This window comes from Lolium perenne, chromosome 4 (assembly GCF_019359855.2).
Source record: "Lolium perenne isolate Kyuss_39 chromosome 4, Kyuss_2.0, whole genome shotgun sequence".
In the NCBI taxonomy this organism is placed as follows: domain Eukaryota; kingdom Viridiplantae; phylum Streptophyta; class Magnoliopsida; order Poales; family Poaceae; genus Lolium; species Lolium perenne.
Window position 1 is genome coordinate 256,751,483 of NC_067247.2, and position 22,627 is coordinate 256,774,109.

General features: G+C 43.4%; 2 protein-coding genes across 3 annotated transcripts; both read left to right on the forward strand.

The window, feature by feature from the left end:
- The first annotated feature begins 1,316 nt into the window (after nucleotides 1-1,316).
- Nucleotides 1,317-10,235, forward strand: LOC127332176 (alpha-N-acetylglucosaminidase). Of its 2 annotated transcripts, XM_051358444.2 has the most exons (19): nucleotides 1,317-1,651; nucleotides 1,766-1,842; nucleotides 2,369-2,580; nucleotides 3,051-3,172; nucleotides 3,943-4,028; nucleotides 4,529-4,623; nucleotides 4,899-4,980; nucleotides 5,569-5,675; nucleotides 5,852-5,882; nucleotides 6,202-6,319; nucleotides 6,746-6,796; nucleotides 7,079-7,188; nucleotides 7,270-7,372; nucleotides 7,503-7,601; nucleotides 8,104-8,214; nucleotides 8,301-8,536; nucleotides 9,192-9,429; nucleotides 9,550-9,628; nucleotides 9,747-10,235. In XM_051358444.2, the coding sequence occupies exons 1-19, from the start codon at nucleotides 1,424-1,426 to the stop codon at nucleotides 9,980-9,982; spliced, it is 2,421 nt and encodes an 806-aa protein (XP_051214404.1). In that variant the 5' UTR covers nucleotides 1,317-1,423; the 3' UTR covers nucleotides 9,983-10,235. The 2 variants fall into 2 exon arrangements, with proteins under 2 accessions (XP_051214404.1, XP_051214405.1); XM_051358445.2 differs by lacking the exons at nucleotides 1,317-1,651; nucleotides 1,766-1,842 and having other exon boundaries at nucleotides 2,412-2,580; nucleotides 3,040-3,172.
- Nucleotides 10,236-15,089: 4,854 nt separating this feature from the next.
- Nucleotides 15,090-19,965, forward strand: LOC127332175 (uncharacterized). Its single transcript, XM_051358443.2, has 5 exons — nucleotides 15,090-15,277; nucleotides 16,047-16,182; nucleotides 18,781-18,918; nucleotides 19,011-19,132; nucleotides 19,529-19,965. The coding sequence occupies exons 1-5, from the start codon at nucleotides 15,210-15,212 to the stop codon at nucleotides 19,689-19,691; spliced, it is 627 nt and encodes a 208-aa protein (XP_051214403.1). The 5' UTR covers nucleotides 15,090-15,209; the 3' UTR covers nucleotides 19,692-19,965.
- The last annotated feature ends 2,662 nt before the right edge of the window (nucleotides 19,966-22,627 follow it).

Sequence of the window (22,627 nt, forward strand, 5' to 3'; positions counted from 1 at the left end):
ACTATCGGTGTCGGAGCCGGATTCGCCGGTGTGGGGGTAGTGCACACGGCAGGCGGTGTCGTCGAACACCTTGACGATCATCTCGCCGTCCCCCTCGTACAGGAAGGTGAGGCGCGGCCGGGCTCGAGGTGGAGGTCACGGCGAACTTGTCCCACCCCGTGTGCGTGTACATCTTGCCCCGCCCATCGAACAGGACCTCCACGGACTGCCGGCGAAGTTGCGCCTAGCCTCCCGTAGCCGCAAGTGCGCCGGCTCGTGGTCGTCGACGAACTCGGCAAACTTGTCCTGTGAGCCGCTTGATGCCGAGTGGGTCGTTGTCGATGCGGAGGAGGAACTCGGCGCCGTTCCTCATGCGAAGACGAGGAGGATGCAGGTGACGGTGACCGTGGGGCCCTTGCCGCTCCACCGCGGCGGCCCTTCCCGGCCCGGGCGCCCGGACCGCGGCGGCCCCTTCCCCGGCCACCGGGACTTGCCATCCTACATGTTTACATTTTTGAACCATATTACGATCCATTCCACTAACAAATATGAGTTACTCCATCACAAATACTAGGCATACATGTGGATTCATACACATACATACACATACATACATAGAGTTCATACACATACATGTGAAATTTCATATGTAGATTTCTACAAATCTATGGTTCAAACACATGCATACATGAGGCTACCATCTCCAACACAAACAATACAATATAGAGTGCACAAAAGAAAAAAAACATATCTAGGGTTCATGTCCAAATATAGCCCGATCTATGAAATTAGTGGATGAATGGAGAAGATTTGAAGGAGATTATCTTGACAAATGGATGGGGAACGATCTCCACGGACAGATCTGACGATTTGGTGGTGGATTTGGTGGGGGGGAGAGGGAGGAGAGAGAGAACCGGGCTGGGGGGAGAGGGAGGAGAAGAACAGAGGGAGGAGAAAGAAGAAGGGTCCTGGCCGGGCGCGCGCGCCCAAACTTAAGTGAATGTGTGGCGCCCTTGCCACGGCGCCACACTTTCAAAGTGTGGCGCCGGCGAGAGCGGCGCCACTCGTCGCTTTACCACGTCGGACCGGGTCACTAGCCTCGGGCGTCCACGGGCCACGTCGGATGGGTGTGTGGCGCCAGGGCCAGGGCGCCACATGGACATGTGTGGCGCCCGTGAGGGGGGCGCCACACAAAAGGGTTAGATCCGTGAAATAGTTTCGCCGGAGGGTCAGTCTGTGCTTTTCTTTCAGTTTTGGGTTATTTTTGTGTAAATCGCCACTGCCTTGGGGGCACAAGGTCTGCAACTGGGAGTTCTCCTACTTATCCAAACCCAAACCGTGGCCCCAGCTGTCAGTCTGATTCCTCACTCCTGCTGCTGCGGCAAGGCCAAGACTCTGCAAGCAACCGGGCCGGAGCACCGCCAAGCCACCAGCCGGATTCGCCATGAGGCCGCCGCCGCCGCTTCCGTCTCTCCTCCTGCTCCTCGTCCTCCTCCCGTCGCCGCTGGCAGTGGCGGCAGCGGCGGCAGGCCCCGCCACGTGGGAAGCGCTCCGCGCGGCGGCCGGCCGCAGGGCCGCGTCGCCGGTGACGCAGGAGGGGGCAGCCGCCGGGGTACTCCGCCGGCTCCTCCCCACACATGCGCCAAGCTTCCGGTTCCAGATCGACCACAAGGTTGGAGCACGCCAACTCGGAAGACGAGACCTCGCTGTCCCAGTGTCAACTAGCGGTACTACTTTGAGTCTTTGATTCGTATGATCAGCGCTTGTTTTGCTTTCGTCGTTCCAGGGCGGAGTCTGTGGCGAATCCAGCTGCTTCAAGATAAGCAATGTAGATGGCTCGCGCAAAGACGGAGCAGAAATCCTGTACGCTTCTCTTCTTCTCTTTTTGTGTGCACGGAATCTTTTTTTTTTCTCGAACCATTATATATTAGAAGAAGTCGGCAAGAAGACGGGAGCATACGCGGTGTAGCAAGGCTACAAAAAGTTCAGAGAAAACAAGAAGCTAAAACTTTACAAGGCTAACTTTGTTAGGCCTACAAGCTCTGGTCCAAAATGATTTTGTGTGCACAGAATCATTTGCCTGCTTTGCAGTTTCCAAATTTAGATAAAAAAAAGTGAAGCTATATATATTAGTTAGTGGTTGTGATTGTCTAGGATTAGGTTAGGGCAGTTTCCAAATGATCTCCACCTTGACACTACAGTGTGTGCTTTGCGCCTTTACCTTTAATAGCAATGTGCTCTTAGTTTAATATTGGTCAAATTTCAAAACATTTCCCTAAAATAGAAGGGTCAAAGTGTGTTCAACTCTTTGGTTCTTTAACTGAGCATGGAGAGATGAATGGATTGAAAATTCGTCAGGATGCACCTACTAAAATTTCGTGGTGTCCAGGATCCAGGGTACCACCGCTGTTGAGCTTGCATCTGGACTCCATTGGTACCTCAAATACTCGTGTGGGGTGCACATTTCGTGGGACAAGACTGGTGGTGCACAACTGGCGTCAGTCCCTCCGCCTGGGTCTCTGCCACGAGTGAAGGGGACAGGAGTGAAGATTGAGCGCCCGGTTCCATGGAACTACTATCAGAATGTCGTCACCTCCAGCTGTGAGTTCTTTCGCGGTTTAGATTTTTCTCCAGCTCTCATAATCTCTATTTTGTTCATACTTACTCATGTCTTGAACAGCCAGGTTCAAGTCCTTCATTATATACACCTCTCATGCCCGAGTTGATTTACTGATCTATTTCATCACATACTGCTCTTATGCATTACTCCCTTTGTTGCTGATTTCTTGATCGTTTAGGGTACTGGAAACTAAATGCACTGTTCAGTCTCTACTATCATGGCCGTTTGTTTTGATGCAGAAAGGAACAGAAATATATCTGCTAATGCAGCCACACATGGCAAATTATTTGGTCTAATGCAATTATGTTCTAAGAAGTCTATGTTGCTACAAAAAAATTCCATGTATATGTATTTCATAATTTAGAAATATATATACGAAATCTTGCCAGTTTCCATTCTTTGTTGGATTCCAACATTCTTTTCTGATGAAATTCCTGTAGTATCTCTGTAGACTCCTTTGTGTGGTGGGATTGGAGACGATGGGAAAAAGAAATTGACTGGATGGCACTTCAAGGAATTAACTTGCCTTTAGCATTTACTGGACAGGAAGCTATTTGGCAAAAGGTTTTTAAGGTAGTGTGATCGGCACCTATAACTCTGAAATGTTTTCTCAAAATTCGGAGCTTACTTTTGTTACTCCCTCCGATTCATATTACTTGCCACTAGTATGGATGTATCTACAACTAAAATATGTCTAGATAGTAGATACATCTATATTGGTGGCAACTAATATGGATCGGAGGGAGTACATGATTCAACTAGTCCATTGGCTCTAGTACTTTCAGCATAATTTTGATGATGTACCCTATGTTCAAATCCGAGCGAAAGCTGGACCAACCAAAAACTCATCTTCGTTCAGGCTTCCTGACTTGGCCTGGCCTGGTCATTTAAGCTGGTTCAGTCCAATAGGTGGTGCCTGACTTTTTTTTGCTTGTGTCTACAATGTGGAACTACAATTAGAATTGAATGCTCCTGCAGAAGAATAGTAAATTGGATAATCATTTACCTTTATTTAGTGTCTACCACTCTATTTGGGAATTGGCATAGCAGCTTGATAAGTACCAACATTCATACCTTTCATATATAATCTTACATCAACTTTTCTGCAAAAAATAGAAAACTTATATGTACATAATGTAGCTACTCAACACAATTCTTACGGTTGCTGACCAATTTGGAACCTTCAAACATAACATACCTTAAATTTATCTTTTGTTAAGACCACTATTTTTATTTTTTCCCTTATATATCATAGTGGAATTAACTATGATCTTATTTTGCAGTCTACTCTTTAATCTTATTGTTGCATTTGAGCCCTTGTTGACTATTTAATTCTATTACAGAGTTTTAATGTCACTGACAGTGATTTGGATGAGTTTTTCGGCGGACCAGCTTTCCTTGCTTGGGCTAGAATGGGGAACTTGCATGCGTAAGTTAAAACTAAATTTAGTGGAGATGAATTAATCGAAACTTTATATAAATCACAATATTACGACATAAATAAGGATGTATTGTCTCTGTGTTAGCATTTTGGTGATTAGCTCAAACAGGATAAATAGTGGTATTATGTGTTTTTATAGCAACCAGCATAGCATCACCATTCTGGAATCAATATCCTTTTGTCCATTGTTTGGATTCAGTTCAAAACGATCCTCTTCATGTTGCTAAATTAGATAGTCATGAATACTTACTTGAAAAGGCTTTCGTTTTACTTGAATATTTTCTTGTTGCATGAGTGTTTTTGAATGACAGATAATGAAATAATTTATATCACATTCCCCTAGGCTTATTGCACTGCTTCGAACATTGTGTCTTTAACTCTTTATTTGTATGTTACACTTGGAATGTGTTGTACATGGGATTCATTCGATAGTGTATATTAGATGGTTTGCTATAAACATTTCATAATTTGTTGAAACCATTTCTTAGATGGGGTGGACCACTTTCAAAAAATTGGTTGGATCAACAATTGGCACTGCAGAAGAAAATATTGTCTCGTATGATTGAGCTTGGAATGGTCCCAGGTATGTTTCTTTTGGAGTCCAGCAATCACCTTTTGTTGTCTTCCCTATTTAGTGTTTATGCTAGTGAAACCTTAGACATGCCATCCAAGGTTGGTTTTCCTTCTAGCACTGAAATCCGCTCACACTTTTATTATTGCCATCTACTTCTAATTTTTAAACCATGCTTTCTGAGCTTCAGTTGACTCAATAATATATTATTATATTGGTATCTTGTTGGTATAACACCCTAAATATTTTCTTTAGATTGTATACTAACAATACATTACCATTTTCAGTTCTGCCATCGTTCTCAGGAAATGTACCAGTCGTGTTTAGAAAGTTGTTTCCATCTGCCAGCATAACCAGACTCGGTGACTGGTAATACACACTGTCATGTGCTGCTGATATTCTAGAAATTTTGTTTCGTACTCAGTTTGTTGTAGGAAAGGATTTTTACTACCCATACACAAAGGATTTTCCTTCAATTTGTGTAATTGAAGAAGTTACTGAATTGTCATTTTTGTAGCTATTTTTTGTTATCGCTCGAAAATATATGTGGTTACAATGGAGCAAAAAGTCCAGCTTTGGTGCCGATACATTCATGATGTCTCTTGCAAAGTAATTTCAGTGTTAAGTAGTATTAGAACATTTGAGACAGATAATTATTTTGTTAAATTGTAACAACTATGAACTTGCCCTTTCCATTTGACTTAGTTGCCATTATTTGGGGCTATGGACACAGTTTCTCATAATATGCTTAGTTAAGGGGCAACTTTGCCTGAAAAGTAGCTTGGAGTTGTATGGCTGTTATATCCTTATTGTTGCAAAAAAAAGTGCAAAAAAATGAACTTCACACTACATTCTAAAGATCCAGAAGACTAGAGCTATCAAATCAGCATGTACTGACAGTATTGTGTCTGATTTTACGCAACAAATTATTAGTTGACTCGCATTCCTCTTCTTCAGGAACACTGTTGATGCTGATCCTAGGTGGTGCTGCACTTATATTCTTGATCCTTCGGATACATTGTTTATTGATGTGGGACAGGCTTTTATCAAGCAACAAATAAAGGGTCTGCATTTCTTTCAGTGGAAATTCACTAGAGTTGATTTGGTCCAATTTAATGCATCTGTTTCCCCTGTAGCTTCATAAAACTGCTGAATGAAATAACTAAAGGGCACATTTTATGTATGTTTTCAACCTGTACATGGAGTTCTTATGTTTTTTCTTCTTTTTGGATACATGCAGAATATGGTGACATCACCAGCATCTACAATTGGTAATTCTTCCTAATCTGCTTCCCTGAGATATTTTTACAGTGTGCTGCATGATTATGTCTTGTTGTTGCTTGTTGGATTACACGGTTCGGATACAATATACTACCATAGCATTTCGAGATTAAAACTTGGGAACATTTTACCATCAGTTAGTCCACCAACACATTCATGTTTGGTCCAATATGTCTGACATTTATTAACATGTTCACCTGTTTGGCATTCTATTTATATATGGTATTTATGTTCCTTACTTGCTTTGGCTTTTTAGTTTATAAAGCAGGTGCACTTTGCATCCTTTACAATCAGAGTTGTTGCTTTCAGTGACACATTCAATGAGAATACACCACCGACAAATGAACCGGCATATATTTCGTCGCTTGGTTCTGCTATTTATGAAGCAATGTTAAGAGGTAACAAGGATGCAGTGTGGTTAATGCAGGTGCGCTTGCACTCTTCTTTGACATTTTTTTTTTCGAAAAGGGTTGCCCCAGCCTCTGCATCCAACTCTTCTTTGACATTCAAGAATGTTACTTGCCTTACCCTATTTTGGTGCTATTGTTTGCCTTTATCTCTCAACTATGTTTGTTACGGAGACTCTATAAATTAAGAGGATACCTCATGCATTTCTTATCAAGTTAAAGTACAGAGCACCTGCCCCACAAGCCCCGTGCATAGTCCCATGTCCCAGTTTGTAGAAAAGTTAAACAAAGTGATGTTAAATGTGGTCCTATGATTTATCAGTGAAAAGTCACTTACTCGAAGTCATAGTTTGCACTTTATAACAGAAGACATGATTTTCATGAGCACAAAATCGGCTAATTTGAAAAGAGTATTGTAATCTCCTAATCTCCTTTACTTCATTCAGGGTTGGTTATTCTACTCAGATGCAGCTTTCTGGAAGGAGCCTCAAATGAAAGTAAGTTCTTATTTTGGCTTTGATTTTATGTATCTTGAGCACTGACAGAAATGAGGTTGCTTGTAAAATAAAGGTTACTGCATACCTTAGTTTTAACCTGCAGCAGGAAAGTGTATGCAAACATTTAAGCTCTAATGAAAACAAAGTAGAAAATCTTGTAAATAATAATATGCACATCTGTATACACATCAGTGGGAAAAAAACACGCACATGTTAGTTTCGGTATGTAAAGCGACTGCCTATCCTTTACATGTGGATAATATTTGCTTCGTTTTCTTGCAGGCACTACTTCATTCTGTTCCAATTGGTAAGATGATGGTCCTTGATTTATTTGCCGATGTCAAGCCCATATGGCAAATGTCCTCCCAATTCTATGGTGTACCATACATCTGGTATGTCCCACTCTCTAGCTCTCAAGAATACATTGTATCAACCAGGTTAAGTAGTAAACTAATGAATATTGCTTAAACTAGGTGCATGTTACACAACTTTGGTGGTAATATTGAAATGTATGGAGTACTAGATTCAATTTCATCCGGCCCTATTGATGCACGTACAAGCTACAATTCAACAATGGTACACTTTACTTTCATACCTTATGTATATTTACTAACAGTAGGAGTCTCCTTTGCTTTTTCCCTAGAAAAGCACATTTTATTGTTCTCTCTGATGGGGGTACTTATAGTTTACCCTTTCTCTTATTTAGGTTGGTGTTGGCATGTGCATGGAGGGAATAGAGCATAATCCAGTTGTTTTTGATCTTATGTCTGAAATGGCATTCCGTAGTCAAAAGGTTAAAGTTGAGGTAAGCATTAGAAATACGCATGGTCCCTGGTGTGTCGTAAATTATGGTTTACTCCTCTTATGCCCTTTAACTTTATATAGTAGAGTGTTAATGTGAATTTGTGTGTTAATGCATAAGGTTTTAACTTGAAATACTAAGTTATAATTAATATGGTCTGGAGCTAGATTCTGCTAAGGCTTTCCTTATGTTCTTAGTCTCAGTAACACCATGGAATTTGTTGATATTTTATATCTACAAGGTCAATGTTAACAGGTGTTATAAAATTTTTTTTTACAAAGAACGTCATATTTTTATTTAATTATTAGTTATTCCTAGGTAAAAATCTTTTACTCGTTCATGTGAACATGCGGTGAATGAGACACAACCTGTTGTACATATCAGTGTTATAGTGTCCAAGTCTTTCTTTTATTGAAACTTGCCAGCTTTGCTGCTGCTTTGATTCTGTCTATATTCCCATTTGCTGAAGTTCTTGATTACCTTCTAATCTATGTCTACCGTCCAGGATTGGTTAAAAACATACTCCTATAGACGATATGGTCAATCAAATGTCGAAATACAGAAAGCTTGGGGGATCCTGTATCATACGATATACAATTGCACAGATGGAATTGCGGTTCGATTTCATACAGATGCTACTTTGTTGCAATCATACAGTGTTTTTTGACATATTCATATATCCTTTACATATGTTAATTGCAGGATCATAATAAGGACTACATTGTTGAATTCCCAGACATGAGTCCAAGTTCTTTCAGCTCCCGGTTTTCGAAACAAAGAAGTATCTCACCTCCGAGGAAACATCCAAGGTTCTTCTTAAGTGAGGTCTCTGCAAGCCTGCCACAACCACATCTATGGTATTCTACAAAGGAGGCTGTCAAAGCCCTTGAACTATTTATTAATGCAGGCAATGATCTTTCAAAAAGTCTCACGTTTAGGTACGTCTCATCCTAATCATTGATTCTTCAAGTGTACGGATGGCATGTATCCTCATTCTGAGGGCATGATCCTTTAAACTTCTAGTATCAAGTTTTCTAAAAATTGAGCCATTGTCAGCTCTATAAATGAATAAACTGGTGATTTCTAAACAACTTAGAAATTATTAAATGTTGTGGCATTTAGCCTGTTCATCTGGATTCATGTAGATCATATCAACTTATGCACGAAACAGGGGTAAAATTTAGTTCATTCCTGGGAGAGTCGCTAACAAGTGACAAAGAAGGTTTACTAAATGGTGTTCCCATCACATAGGGTTACCAGAATTAACTGGAACCATACGATATTTCGAAAGTACTTTTGTTATGCCCTTACGGTATCCAAAATTCTACCTCTCTACCCCAGTAAAAGAAACGTGCCATTAGTTCCTGCCTTTTCACCGTTGTATTGGTTCCTTGCTAGCTTGCTTGCGTCCATGCTTTAGCTTGTTCTGATGCATATCAAATGATCAAGGCACAAGTGGGGCTTCAATAAAAATAGAGACACAAAAACTTGAATATAGTCTTTAACAAGAAATAGCTACATGGTACAGTTATGGTCATGGTTCTCGACTCCTTACTAATAACTGATAAGTATTAATTGTAACTGTTATCTCAGGTACGACCTTGTTGATCAGACAAGGCAGGCGCTGTCAAAATTAGCAAATAAAGTGTACCTTGATGCTATGAACTCTTACCAAATGAAGGATTCAAGTGGTTTGAACTTCCATACAAAGAAATTTCTCGAACTCATTGTGGATATTGATACACTACTAGCTTCCGATGATAATTTCCTGCTGGGCCCTTGGTTGGAAAGTGCAAAAAGCCTTGGTATGACTGAAGATGAACGCACACAGGTTGGGTTTCTTTCACACAATTTATCTAGCGTCTAGATCCTGGAAATCAATCTTTTTTCTTTTATCATGGACTGGATCAATCCTTCTCTTATTATGGACTGAATCAAACTATTTTATCAGTACGAATGGAATGCTAGAACACAGGTGACAATGTGGTACGATGTCACGAAGACCGAGCAGAGCAAACTACACGACTACGGTAATTCATAGTACTGTACTTTACTTTTGAATTAGACGACTCCGGCTATCCATACAAATGTGACAGTCCACCTCTGTGTTACTAACTGACGCTTTGATCCCCAAATGCTCACTGCCAGCCAATAAATTCTGGAGTGGGCTGCTGAAGAGCTACTACCTTCCAAGGGCATCGAAATACTTCTCCCGCTTGTCGAGAAGCCTGCAAGAGAACCGGAGTTTCCAACTGGAGGAATGGAGGCGAGACTGGATCTCGTACTCCAACGAATGGCAGTCAGCAAAGGATCTGTACCCTGTAAAAGCCACGGGTGATGCTTTGGCGATCTCCAGGTCACTCTTCGCAAAGTACTTCGGGTAGCTGTGGCCACGCAACTCTTAAGGCGCATGTGTTTGTTGTGGAGCAAAATAATTGTTGTTCTCGTTAGACCATGAAGAGTGGACCTGAGCTGTAACTTCGTAGTTCTGCTCTTGACTCCGCAATTAGTCTCGTCAACTTTATGCCCCAAAAGATTGTAATGTTCTACTGTAAAGACCTTCTTCACTGGGGTACTGTACATCGATCTCTGCAACCGTTTTATAATAATGTCAGTCACAAAATTGCACGCCTTCAATGTGATGTTTCGGTCCTAGCCACCAAAATTGCTTACCTTCTCATTTACAGGTGCAGAGAAGTCGCATTCACGTGGAGACTCGTGTGCCCATCTTTCAGTTTCTGCCGCTTGGCTCGTGCTGCAATGTCTTTGTCGGATCTAACACAACTGTGGGTTTAGGTGGTAGCGTGATGGTAACAAAGTACGCGGCGCTCTGTTTGGTGAGCGCTCGCGCGGGTGCCCATGCAGGCGAGTGTGACATCTAAGGCCCTGTTGATTCACAGGATTCTTAGAACACAGGAATAGAAAACCGCAGAATCCTACAGAAATTTCTTTTAAGGCGGCTTTTGATTCACAGGAAAATTAAAGAAATTGTAGCATGAGTTTTGAGTGGATGGGATTTTTCCTGCAAAACATAGTGCAATGCAATCTTATAGAAAAAATTCCTATGCATGCCTAAATATTCAATCCTACAGATCAAACGGTGTACATAGGAAAAATTTCTAAGAATGAAAATCCTACAAATTTTTTTATAGGATTCCTTTGAATCAAACAAGCCCTAATGGCGTAAACAGATCGGATTGGATTGGATTTTGCGCGTACCATATATTTTTTTTCAGATTCGGAGCGGGGTGGATAATAATCGGTTGCGAATTCGAACGCGAATTTGAACAAAAATATTCTCATAGACAAATAATTATATTTGTAGCCAAACCTAAGAGGGATTTAACCTTAGGAAGCAATTTATTAAGAAACAGAGACAATATAGGCTAAAACATGAAAATTCACAAGATGACATTAGTTTAAATTGAATATGTAAACCATCAGCCTCCCCGTGCTTATACTCAGAGGTAGATATTCTCACCAAATAACCTTATAATTACTAACTTTGGCATATTGACCTCACATTTGGCTTGAAAATTGGATCATCCAGTTTTAAAATATTCGATAATTCTAATCAAACTTTGGATAATTCATATCCGCATGATATTTGAAGTACCATATCCTACATCATATCTCGGACGCCACTTCGAAATCAGATATCCTTACCCGTTGTATTCTCTAAAATCGGATATGGATACCTTAATACAGATTCGAGCCGGATTTGATGCAAAAATTATTCTATCCTTTTAGGTCCCTAGTGACATCGCTATCAATCATGCTACTGGGGTTCTGCACGAGAACAAAACATTCCTCCTAAACTGCCTAATCTGGATAAAGGGATGAATTGTCTCGTTTTGAAAAATTTAGGTGATGGTACGTGGGCGTGCAGCTTATTAGATTAGAGTGCGAAGCTATCCAATTTGAATAGGTAAGGAGGTTTGTTGACTTCTTTCTATAGACTAATAATCATGCACATATCGACTAATTTACTTATAATTAATAATATTTGCTCTGTTTTCGAAATTTTCAATATGTTTTATGGGACGGAGGGAGGAAAATACTTGTCACATGTGCTTTTCAGCCGAGGAGAGTTAATTGCTAACTGATGATGTACGTCAGTAATCAAAATTTCGAAAGAATCCATTCTAATGGATTTGATTATTTCGGAATTAGTAGTCATGATGTGATGTGCGACATTATTTATTGGCCTATAATGAGAGGTCTGAATTGACGGTTTGATGTGTAGGACAAATGAAGACTGCTTCTAGCTAGAGGTAATCCAAGAGTAGGAGTAGGATCTATTTATGTTTCTATGGGAAATAATAATATTCAGTAGCACCCCTCAAAAAAATAATTTATTCAGTAGCAATTCAGGCGAGCACCGTTGTGTTGGGTTTTTTTTTTTTTTTTGAAACGGAGGCAAAAACTTTGCCTCGTCCATTAATTAAGAAGAGGGTGTCCAGTTTTTAGGAGAAAACCGGGCAAAAACCAACAACAACATTGTCAAGACTACACAAAACTCACGCCCACAAGCCCAACCAAGCCTAACAAAGATCCAAACAACACGGCTACACCCACACTAGTCAACATAGGGGACTACAAGATGACACGAACGAACTCCAAACGCGAGCGCCGACAAAGGCATGCCATGATATTGGGGGCACCCATCAATCAACTGCGGATGCATGGTAGGTAGCAGCCAAGGTAGCGAGAAAATCGCAAACCTCTCGAGCGACCACACCTCCAGGCCCCGTCGCCAGCATCTCTGACTTAGTAGCCCCATCACCAAAAGGAACCACATGCTTCACTTCCTCGACGGAAGGAGGCATAACCTCATCATTGCCCAACTTCAGGAGCTCAGGCACCACAGATGAATCCACACACAACTCATGTAGCTCTGGTGTGACCTCAACCACCGATGACTTTTGCTCCGTGGAGCTAAGCGGAAACGAAGCCTGCATGATGGCGAGGTCCTGCCCACCAGAAGAGCACGCCTCCGTCGACTCCAAAGAAACACCAACACGTGCCAACAACAGCTTGAGACTTGCCACCTCTTCACGAAGGGGGCGAGACGCCTCCTCGACTCGGTTAGCAACCAACTGAGCGAGCTCCAAGCGCAACAATGCAAACTGGGCGAGCTCCGTTGTGTTGGGTATGAGAGCGGTTAAACTGGTAGTGTGCCACGCTTGACCTGCGCGCTCCTTTGCCTCGTTTCATCCTCCACACAGACACCCGATCTCCTCCGCCCGAGCGTCAGAGCATCCCCACTCGTTGGCGCTCCCCACGCCCAAATCCGGCAAAATTTTCGTCCGGATTGGATGAAGATTTGGCGTGGGGAGCGCCGAAGTTCCAGCCGTCCCCCCGGCAGGAAACCCCCAACCTCGACCATTTGACATATTTCAAACAAATTCAACATAAAATTTAACAAGTTGGGCAAACAAGAGGACGAAAATTGCTGAAACAAATTCGGCGATAACAGTACAATGTTTAACAAGTGGTGAAACAAATGAAGCACACAAATTTCACAATTTTTCAAACAAATTAAGACAGACTAGTTGGCGTCGGCGTTGGCGTTGCCTCGGAGCCTCCATATGTGCTCCACCAGATCATCTTGCAGCAGCTGGTGCATTGTAGAGTCTCGAATCTCCTGGCGCATAGCAATGAAGGCGGCCCATGATGGAGGCACCTGGTGATTAGGCTGTGCAAGAGGACCCTCTCTCTCATATGGTGCTTGTTGCTCAGCCAGAGGAACCGGATGCTTTCGCTCATCTTCAATAATCATGTTGTGTAGGCACACACAGCAGTTCATCACCTCCCACATCTGATCTTTGGACCAAGTCATAGCGGGGAACCGGACGACAGCAAATCTCTGTTGTAGGACACCAAATGCTCGCTCGACGTCTTTTCGGCAAGCTTCTTGTTTCTTGACAAACTCGCAAAGTTTGGGGGTGCTAGGGTTGGAGATCGTCTTCACAAATGTTGCCCACTTTGGATAGATACCGTCTGCAAGGTAGTATCCTTTGTTGTAGTGCCGACCATTGATCACATAGTCCACCGGGGGAGCATGACCCTCAACAAGCTTGGAAAAGACCGGGGAGCAGTTTAGGACGTTGATGTCATTGTTGGATCCAGGCATACCAAAGAAAGAGTGCCAAATCCAAAGATCATAGGTAGCCACTGCTTCAAGTATCACAGTGCAGCCTTTTTTGTGACCCTTGTACATTCCCTGCCACGCAAACGGACAGTTCTTCCATTGCCAATGCATGCAGTCAATGCTTCCAAGCATCCCTGGAAAACCTCTAGCTTCATTTGTTGCACGGATCCTCTGAGTGTCTTCGATGGGTGATCTCAAGTAATAGTCCCCGAACACTGCTATGACGGCCTGCAGAACCGGTAGAAACAATCAAGGGCGGTGGACTCCGCCATCCGAAGATAGTCATCTGCAGTATCACCGGGAGCTCCATACGCCAAGCATCCTCATAGCCACCGTGCACTTCTGCAAAGGATTTAAAATCCAACCAAACCAGTGCAATCCGTCTTGCATCTGAAGTAGGGATCAAAGTGGCGGATGGCATACACAATTTGCAGAAATAGCTTTCTGCTCATCCTGAAACGACGCCGGAAAACACTCTCACCGTGCAACGGATTGTCGGCGAAGTAGTCGGCGTACAACATGCAGTAGCCCTCCAGTCGCTGTCTCGGCTTGCACTTCCGGCGACCTCGTGCCGACCCACCACGCCGACGAGTTGCCAGTCCGGCGTACATGCTTGCCAAGCAACCAAGGATCATCATGTGCTCGTCGTCTTGGGCGGCTGCTGCCATCTCTTCTTGCATAAGCTCGACGAACATCTGCTCCTCCTCTTCGTCCGAGTCCATGGCCGGCGAGGCAAATGGACGAACACCTGACGGGCGTGGTCGAGGCAACCCGAGCCGCGAGCGACGACGAGCAAGGTGCCGAAACAAAGCCGGCGGAAGAGCAGCCAGATAGGCCGTCGTCCAAACACGGCGGAATATAGGCAGGTGGGGAAGGAGTGGCGGCGCAATCTGGGCAACAAGCCGGCGGGGTGGTGCCGGCGGCGAGAGAGATACGAGGAGTGGGGGAGATTTTGAGCGACGTGGCGGTGGGGTTCGTGCGTCGAGTCACCGACAGATCGGGCCCTTCCCCGCTTTTCACTCGTCCGGAGTCCCCGAGAGCTCCCCGGGGGGCCGGGGGGGGCGTGGGATCGCCGGATGAATTTAGGCCCAAATCCGGACGAAAATGAGGAACCGGGGGCGCGACTGGGCCGAATTTTGCCGTCCGGATGGAAAAAACGCTCGTCGGGGGCCTCCTCGGGGGACGAGTGGAGATGCTCTCATAAATTGTCTCCCCTTTCCCGGATCACACAACTTCTCCGAGTCTCCTCCCTTCCCTTCTCCAGCTGCCCCTCCTCCTCCTCCTCCTCACCAAACTCCCCCGACCTCGCCCCCTTCCTTCCTCCACACCTCCGGCCACCCACCCGCCCGCCCGCACCTCCGCCCCGCCGGCCCACCACCACCACACCGCTCGCCGCCCCGATCGGGAACCCGCCACGCAGAAGGAGACTGCGATCCGCCCGCCCCGCGACGAGCGCCATGGCAGCAGCGGTCGACGCCGGCTCCGATCCCGCCCCCGCCGTCGCCACCTCCACCTGCGCACACTGGTTGGTGCCCCCTGTCCCCGTCTACCTGTTTGCTTGCTTGGTCCTGTGCGTGCGTGCGTGCGTGCGTGTCGGTGACGCGATGGCCCTCTACCGTGGTCTCTCTCTCCTCGTTTTGGATCTGAGCTAGTTTGATCGGCGATAGTTTCCTGACTCCCGATAGACCGGTCGTGTTTTCGATTCTGAACTCTCTGTCGCACGATTAGAAGAACTCTACATACAGGATTTTGCACGATTCATAGTTATGAGCCGGCCGGATAGGTGGCCCATCGGTACCTCTAAAAAGTGGTGCTCCTGCAACTTATTTATAAAATGTCAGCACTAGCATCCGGTGCAGTATCCTTGATGTCCCAGTCCATCTTGTGCCACCATTGTCTAGCCGTAATTGCTATTAATTCACATGGGTAGCTATCAAAATCAATGGAGGGGAAAGCACGTTGAGGCTTACTTTTTTTAACTTATCTCTGGAAGTGGTTGGAGTAGGTCTGGACAACTGTTGTTTAATCAAGTGATCCATTGTTAGCGTTAGTAGAGAAGAACATACCAAACCGTGACCTTTATATGAGATCAAAGCTGCATTCTATGTTGTTCCCGCCTCTTGGCATCATCATATTCTAATCGTGTCCATACAGGACGAACACAATGCTAGTTGGTGCAACCATGTGATCAGTAGCTTTTCATTCCAGAATGCTCCGAACTATGTGTACAGTTGTAGTTTGATTGATATCATAGCTTCTAACGAGTTTTAATGTTGCATCTTCTTTCTCTCCAGCCAGCGAGAAATTCCATCGTCGAACATTGACTTGCATTCTGTACACTGTGCTCGCAACCTTCAAAAGTGCGACCACTGCGGGGAAATGGTTGCCAGGAAGCTTATGGAAGAACACTACGATGAATATCACGCTCCGGTATGTTTGCGGACTGGTTCTAAATGCCAATGTTTCAATGTTCAGAAGATTATGCCGTAGTGTTGGTTCTCTTCGTGTGGTCTATTCTACATGCTTTTATTTTGGTGGTGTATATTTCTATATCATAAAAGACAGATTTGATTCATGTTAGCTGCAACAAGTATTTGTAGCTCCCACCTTTGCAGGGTGGCTGCAAGTGATATATTACTTTTTGAGGTAAAAACGGCAGTTGTTCTGCCAATTCATTTGAGCGGGACAGAAAAGTCTGAGGTACAAGTTAGGGAGAGACTTTTTAAAAATAAAAAAAGAGGGAAACAAGAACCACACAACCAAACAGAATTGCTGGTGGACTACTCACCCTCCTTAGCCTCCCTCTAGCATCTCCAAATTGATTAGGTTGGATATCCAAGAGCTCGGTGGCAGTCCATTCAGCAAGCAGATTGCCAAACTGCTTAACATGAAAGGACCATATGAGAAGCCGTTTCCATCTCTTGATCACATAGCTGCAAACATCCCCATGATTCATGCCCCTGACCTGTAACATATCATCGGTAAGAATGTCCCTGAGCCATAACCTTATGAAAAATTTGCATTTAGGCTGAGCTTTAGATTTCCAGAGCTTGAAGTAGTCAATGGCCGAAAAGACCCAAGAAACTGAGACTTGTATGCAGCTGTACAACCCAGAGGCAGTGAATTTCCACTTAATGAGTTCTTCCTCAGTGGTCAAATGATATCCTGGGGACGAATCCACAAACCTGTGAATTCTCTCAGGTGGTCAGCAGAGTTGATACGATGAAGGCCAGTCATCCATTTGTCATCAGTTATTGCTCGAGAAACTGTTAGCCTCTTTAGCCTGGATATCTTGAACAAACTAGGAGCAAGCTCAGCCAGGGCTGCGCCATGTAACTATCTTGGCATCCAGAAATTGGCGACATCACCCTTCCTAATCGAGATATTGGTGCAGGCATCAAAGAGTAACACATCAATAGGATCACAAGGCACGGATGTCCTAATACATGGATGGTCTTAGTCTTTCCATTCATACCACTTCCATCGTAGACCAAGGACTCTGCTAAACCTGCTGAGATTTATAACGTCAAGTCCCCCAAGTTATTTTGGACTGCACACCACCTTCCGGTTGGCCAAGCAGATACCTTTGTCACCATCATTTTTGAATTTCCACAGGAAGTCCCTCTGTATCTTATCAATCCTTCTAAGAGCCCATTTACCCTGGTGAAACACTGTTACCATAGAGGTAGGGATTGTTGACAATACAGAGTTAACAAGAGCTAGCCTTGTAGCAGCATTGAGGAGCTTTCCACGCCATCTTGGCAAACGACTTGCCACCTTGTCGATCATTGGCAGTCCTTCCATTAGTGTTCTTCCTGTGATGCAGCGGAAGGCCCAGATATTGGCATAGGAATTGACAGATTGGGACTGGCAACAGATCCATGGTAGGGGTTATATCAGCTAGCACACATCGAATGGGATAAATAGCACACTTCTGAAGATTGGCCTGCAGTCCAGACACCTGACCAAACAGCCTCAAGATCTCTGCCACTTGGTGAATGTCCGAGGGGTTTGGATTCACGAACAATGACGCATCATCCGCATACATATAAACTGGTCCCAAGGCGTGCTGGCAGCAAAGCTACCGGGGACAGAGCAGCCATGCGATCAGCCAGTGGTAGCATCCAATGCAGCAGAGCAATTGGGATTGTAACATTCAGCCCTCCTTTGTGCCTAATTTGCCGGCCAGTCCTTTCATTGGCCATGATCCGGGAGGAGGAGCTCCAAATGAGAGATAGTAAGTCCCTCACCTTTGGCCGAAACCCAACCTCTCCACCAGTTCCAGCATATACTAACAAGACACCGACTCAAAAGCACCCGCAATGTCAAACTTGAGGAGGCGGCAGTGTTTTATCTTTGCATGAAGTGATTTGATTGTGTTTCGCAAGTGGTAAATTAGGATAGTGACTATGACAACGCATAACAGAGTCTAAAACATTAAAGACCACCCGTGTGTATGAAATAAGAAGAGTGGCGGACTCAAAAGCACCCGCAATGTCAAACTTGAGGAAGCGGCAGTGTTTTATCTTTGCATGAAGTGATTTGATTGTGTTTCGCAAGTGATAAATTAGGATAGTGACTATGACAATACATAACAGAGTCTAAAACATTAAAGACCACCCTTGTGTATGAAATAAGAAGAGTGGCGGACTTAACCAAAAGAAACTGAAGCTAATCTAACAGGAACTATAAGCTAGTAGTAGATGCGGCAAGTAAAGAAACCAAAACGTGTAAGCATCAAAGTATAGGCAATTGTATTTTTCTTCCAGCGCCATGTGTTAGTTTCTTCTTGCACATGCAAATTGGATACACACAATCAACACATTTCCTTAGCCTGTTCTCTTTTTCTTGTGCTTGCAAGTTAGAAAAGCAAATTACTTCTGCTATGATACTTTTAGCACATTTGAAACCAGGAGCTAATGCGACATCGCATTCCATAGGAACAAGAGGAGTAAAATGCACATATTCGAGAATTGTTATAACAGCTGCTGTTTTTTTTCTGTGCTAAGCGCATCATATCACATGCAGGTAAATTGCTCTCTTTGCAAAGAAACCTTACAGCGGGAGATGTTGGATCTTCATAAAAGTAAACAGTGCACACAAAGGATGGTTGCGTGTGAATATTGTGAGTACGAATTGCCTGCGGTTGATCTTCATGAACATCAGGTATAGTTTGTCGTTAGCTTTGAAGCTACTTATTTACATAAATTTGTTTGATGCATGTCGATGTGTTCTGATCATAGTAGTTTGAGATGCAGGATGTATGTGGCAACCGAACAGAGTTATGTCAAACATGCAAAAAGTACGTTAGACTTCGTGAATGGATAGGGCATGAAATGCAGTGCCAGGTTAACTCAAATGTTTCTGCGGCATCATCAAGGTAAAGGCATTCCCTCACGTCCAAAAGAATGCTGAATTTTGTTATTTCGGTTATAATACAATGCATGATCTGTTTTAAAGGTTATTATTACATACTTTGTTGACCGTTTATTTTTTGTGAACTTTATTTTTTTGCCAAACTATAGTATGCAATCCATTATATGCAAATAGTATACCTAGATGGATCTATACAAGCTCAATCAATGTAATTCAAAATTGTTTCTAAAGAATGTAACTCAAAATCAATTCAGTTTGATAGTATTTCTTATTTGGTTAGTTTTCCCTCAAGAAGATAAGTCTGGCGTAGTAATGGAACATGCATATATAGGAGTACTAATATTCTTACTAGTCAAAATCTGTAGACCTCTTTATCTGATGAAGATTCTTCAAATTTCAGTGCCAGAACCATTCCAGAGAGAGAAGTGCGGCCTCCTCCACCAGTTCGACCAGCGCGCCCTGTGCAAGGTGCACAAAACAAGCGACTTCTCTTCACGATTGCTGTAACTGGAATTGCCGTCATGATCGGATCAATATTATTCCAAAGGGAGGAGAGTTTCTAGGTCTAGTAGCCATGGACATCCCGTGCCTGAGTTGTTTTCAACAGCAGTGTCATAAGAGAATCTCTTGATGTATAATGTTACCCCCATAATCAGTCTCTTGCTTGCTTAAGAGTACAGTTCCAGTCATGGCCTCGAAATAACTGTCCAATTATTTGTTGTTTTCAGTGCTATGTTCAGAAGTCTGAAATGTTTTATATTCATAATACTTTATCGGTTGGACCTTGTTCAATGGACCTAACACAGATCAATGCCACATGCTGTATAAATTGTCGTATATCAGTGTGTCTAATGTCATACTGCCCAGTCGGTATTGCCGTTTCAGTGAGCAGCTGCTCAGTTCTATACCCCAGTCCTTTTCGGCTTCTCAGCTCAGAGAATAAGCTCAGATCCCCAGGAAGTGCTTAGCTCTTACTGCATGTTGGCAGTAATCGGATAAATGTCGGAGTAAGTTCAGAATTTTTTTTTGGACGGGAAGTAAGTTGCTGATACCGTAGTAAGTTGCTGGCGATGAAATGACTTCAGTCCTGTAGCTATTTTGGAACCATGTAAATTGGGCGGATGTTGGCTTCTCAAAGACTCAAACATGTGACTTCAGTAATCTTGGCAGGAGCTGCGGCCTGTTCATGAACACGATAACGGTAAAATTTGAAATGATTTTAAGCTTTTGATTGTCAGGATAAGGTATTCTGGTTTGGTCTAAAAAGAGATATTCTGGTTTGGTGAGATGGGCGTTAATGTAATGCATCGAGATTCTGCGTGGCAGGTGCACTAATCAAATGTCATTACTGAAACCACCTAACTCCATCTGCTCTTGCTATTTTACATGTGCTGAAAGCCTGAAACGCACCATATAGATCGATGCTTCATCTAAACTAGTTTGCACAATCCAAGCACAGTATTGCAGCAGTAAAGTCATACTACTACTACTTGTTTCCCGGCAAAAAAGGTAACATTACATTTCACATGTGATGAAACACGACACCGAGAATTAAGGACTACTACGCACATTGCTTGTACCAGGCTACACACAGCTCCAAAGTCCATGGACCAGCGACAGGCAAACATTTCCATGCGGCCGCCCATTCATGCCACACCTCTGCATGGCCTACCATTCTGATATTTCTTTTTTGAGATAGGGATGCTTAATTATATATGATGCTGACATTTGTGTCCTAATGGGTTGGCAATATATACTCGTGATGTATCATTGAATCATCACAAGTAGTTGTACAGTTACTGCATTACCGTGCCATGGGAAATTGGTTAAAACAACTGGTGTGATCTCCTCTGCAGCAGCTGATTCTTGGATATATCGAGATTGGCAGCAGGAGTTGAGCCCATGAGCATTGCAACATGTGATGCACTGCTCCCTTGTTCAGCAGATTGAATCTACCTAGATATAAGCAGATTTTACTTCAAACATATCTACTGCTAAAGAAAAAAGGTAGATCCGTCTTCTCTCTTCTGACAGCAAAAAAAGAAAGAGAAAAGACACAAATGAAGTGAAAATAAGGGAAGGTCTAGATCCAACAACTCGGTGATTGGATGCAACATGTTCATAATGATTTGTTATCATTGTTGTTATTAATCACTAAACATGTTGCGTTGCAGCAAAAGCAAACCTTTCTAGCCCTCTCTTGCGGGCAAGGGAGACCTATTCTATTTCTGGGTTCTGTTTTGCATGAGTTCAGAGTGAGTGCTCACATGATAATTATGTCATCTAACTTTTCCATGCTTTTGTGCATTGTGCCTTTCTCCCACATGTCCCCTGAATACTGAGAGCCTCTCTATGTGTTCATCTACCATCCGGTAGTGGTACAACCGGATCGCCGACCACCAAGATCTCACAAAGTTTGGACCGGCATCCTGATATAAAACACCTTCATTCGCTAAAGCTTGGGACACACTATTACATTATCTGTAGCAAGATAACACTGATCTAAAACTCACTTAAACACACTTTATCACTTAAGCACACTGATCTAAAACTCGCTATTACATTATCTGTAGCAAGATAACACTGATCTAACTCACTATTCTTATTTCCAAGAACTCTTCACCCGTGACCCTTCTCTTAACTCGGACACTTTAGTTGGTTTGATGCAGGAAAAGGTCACCATGGAAATGAACGACGTCTTATGCCAGGACTTCACGGATGAAGAAATAGGCGATGCTATGTTCCAGATTGGACCTCTAAAGGCACCAGGAGTAGATGGCTTTCCGGCCAGATTTTATCAACGGAATTGGGGCACGATAAAGGAGGAGGTAATAAACGCAGTTAAACTCTTTTTTGCTACAGGTCACATGCCTGATGGGGTAAATGATACGGCCATTGTACTAATTCCAAAGATTGAACAACCAGAGGCTTTAAAAGACTTCCGCCCTATTAGCTTATGTACAGTCATCTATAAAGTCATTGCGAAGTGCCTAGTAAATAGACTAAGACCTATGCTAGGAGATATCATATCTGGTAATCAAAGTGCCTTTATCCCTGGTAGATTAATAACTGATAACGCCCTGGTAGCTTTTGAATGTCTCCATTTTATTGAACAAAACATGAACCATGAGAAAAACTTTTGTGCATATAAATTAGACCTATCTAAGGCATATGACAGAGTGGACTGGGATTTCTTAAGGAAAGTGATGCAAAGGTTGGGTTTCTCTCATCGATGGGTGGACTGGATAATGTCATGCGTCACCTCGGTGAGTTATAAGGTAAAATTTAATGGGACCCTCCTAGATTCATTTTCGCCTTCTCGGGGCCTCCGACAAGGTGATCCCCTCTCTCCATTCTTGTTCTTGTTTGTCGCTGATGGGTTGTCGACTCTTTTACAAATAGCAGTAAATGCAAAACATATTGAACTAGTGAGGATATGTCGGCGAGCACCAGGTATATCACATCTTTTATTTGCGGATGACAGTTTGCTATTTTTTAA

Bases quoted from the DNA above. Each gene is read 5' to 3' on its own strand.
- LOC127332176 (XM_051358444.2), top strand. From the start codon at position 1,424: ATGAGGCCGCCGCCGCCGCTTCCGTCTCTCCTCCTGCTCCTCGTCCTC. The intron at 1,652-1,765 runs GTTGGAGCACGC...TCGTCGTTCCAG, and splicing joins GGTTCCAGATCGACCACAAG to GGCGGAGTCTGTGGCGAATC. The intron at 1,843-2,368 runs GTACGCTTCTCT...CGTGGTGTCCAG, and splicing joins AAAGACGGAGCAGAAATCCT to GATCCAGGGTACCACCGCTG.
- LOC127332175 (XM_051358443.2), top strand. From the start codon at position 15,210: ATGGCAGCAGCGGTCGACGCCGGCTCCGATCCCGCCCCCGCCGTCGCC. The intron at 16,183-18,780 runs GTATGTTTGCGG...TATCACATGCAG, and splicing joins ACGATGAATATCACGCTCCG to GTAAATTGCTCTCTTTGCAA. The intron at 18,919-19,010 runs GTATAGTTTGTC...TTTGAGATGCAG, and splicing joins TTGATCTTCATGAACATCAG to GATGTATGTGGCAACCGAAC.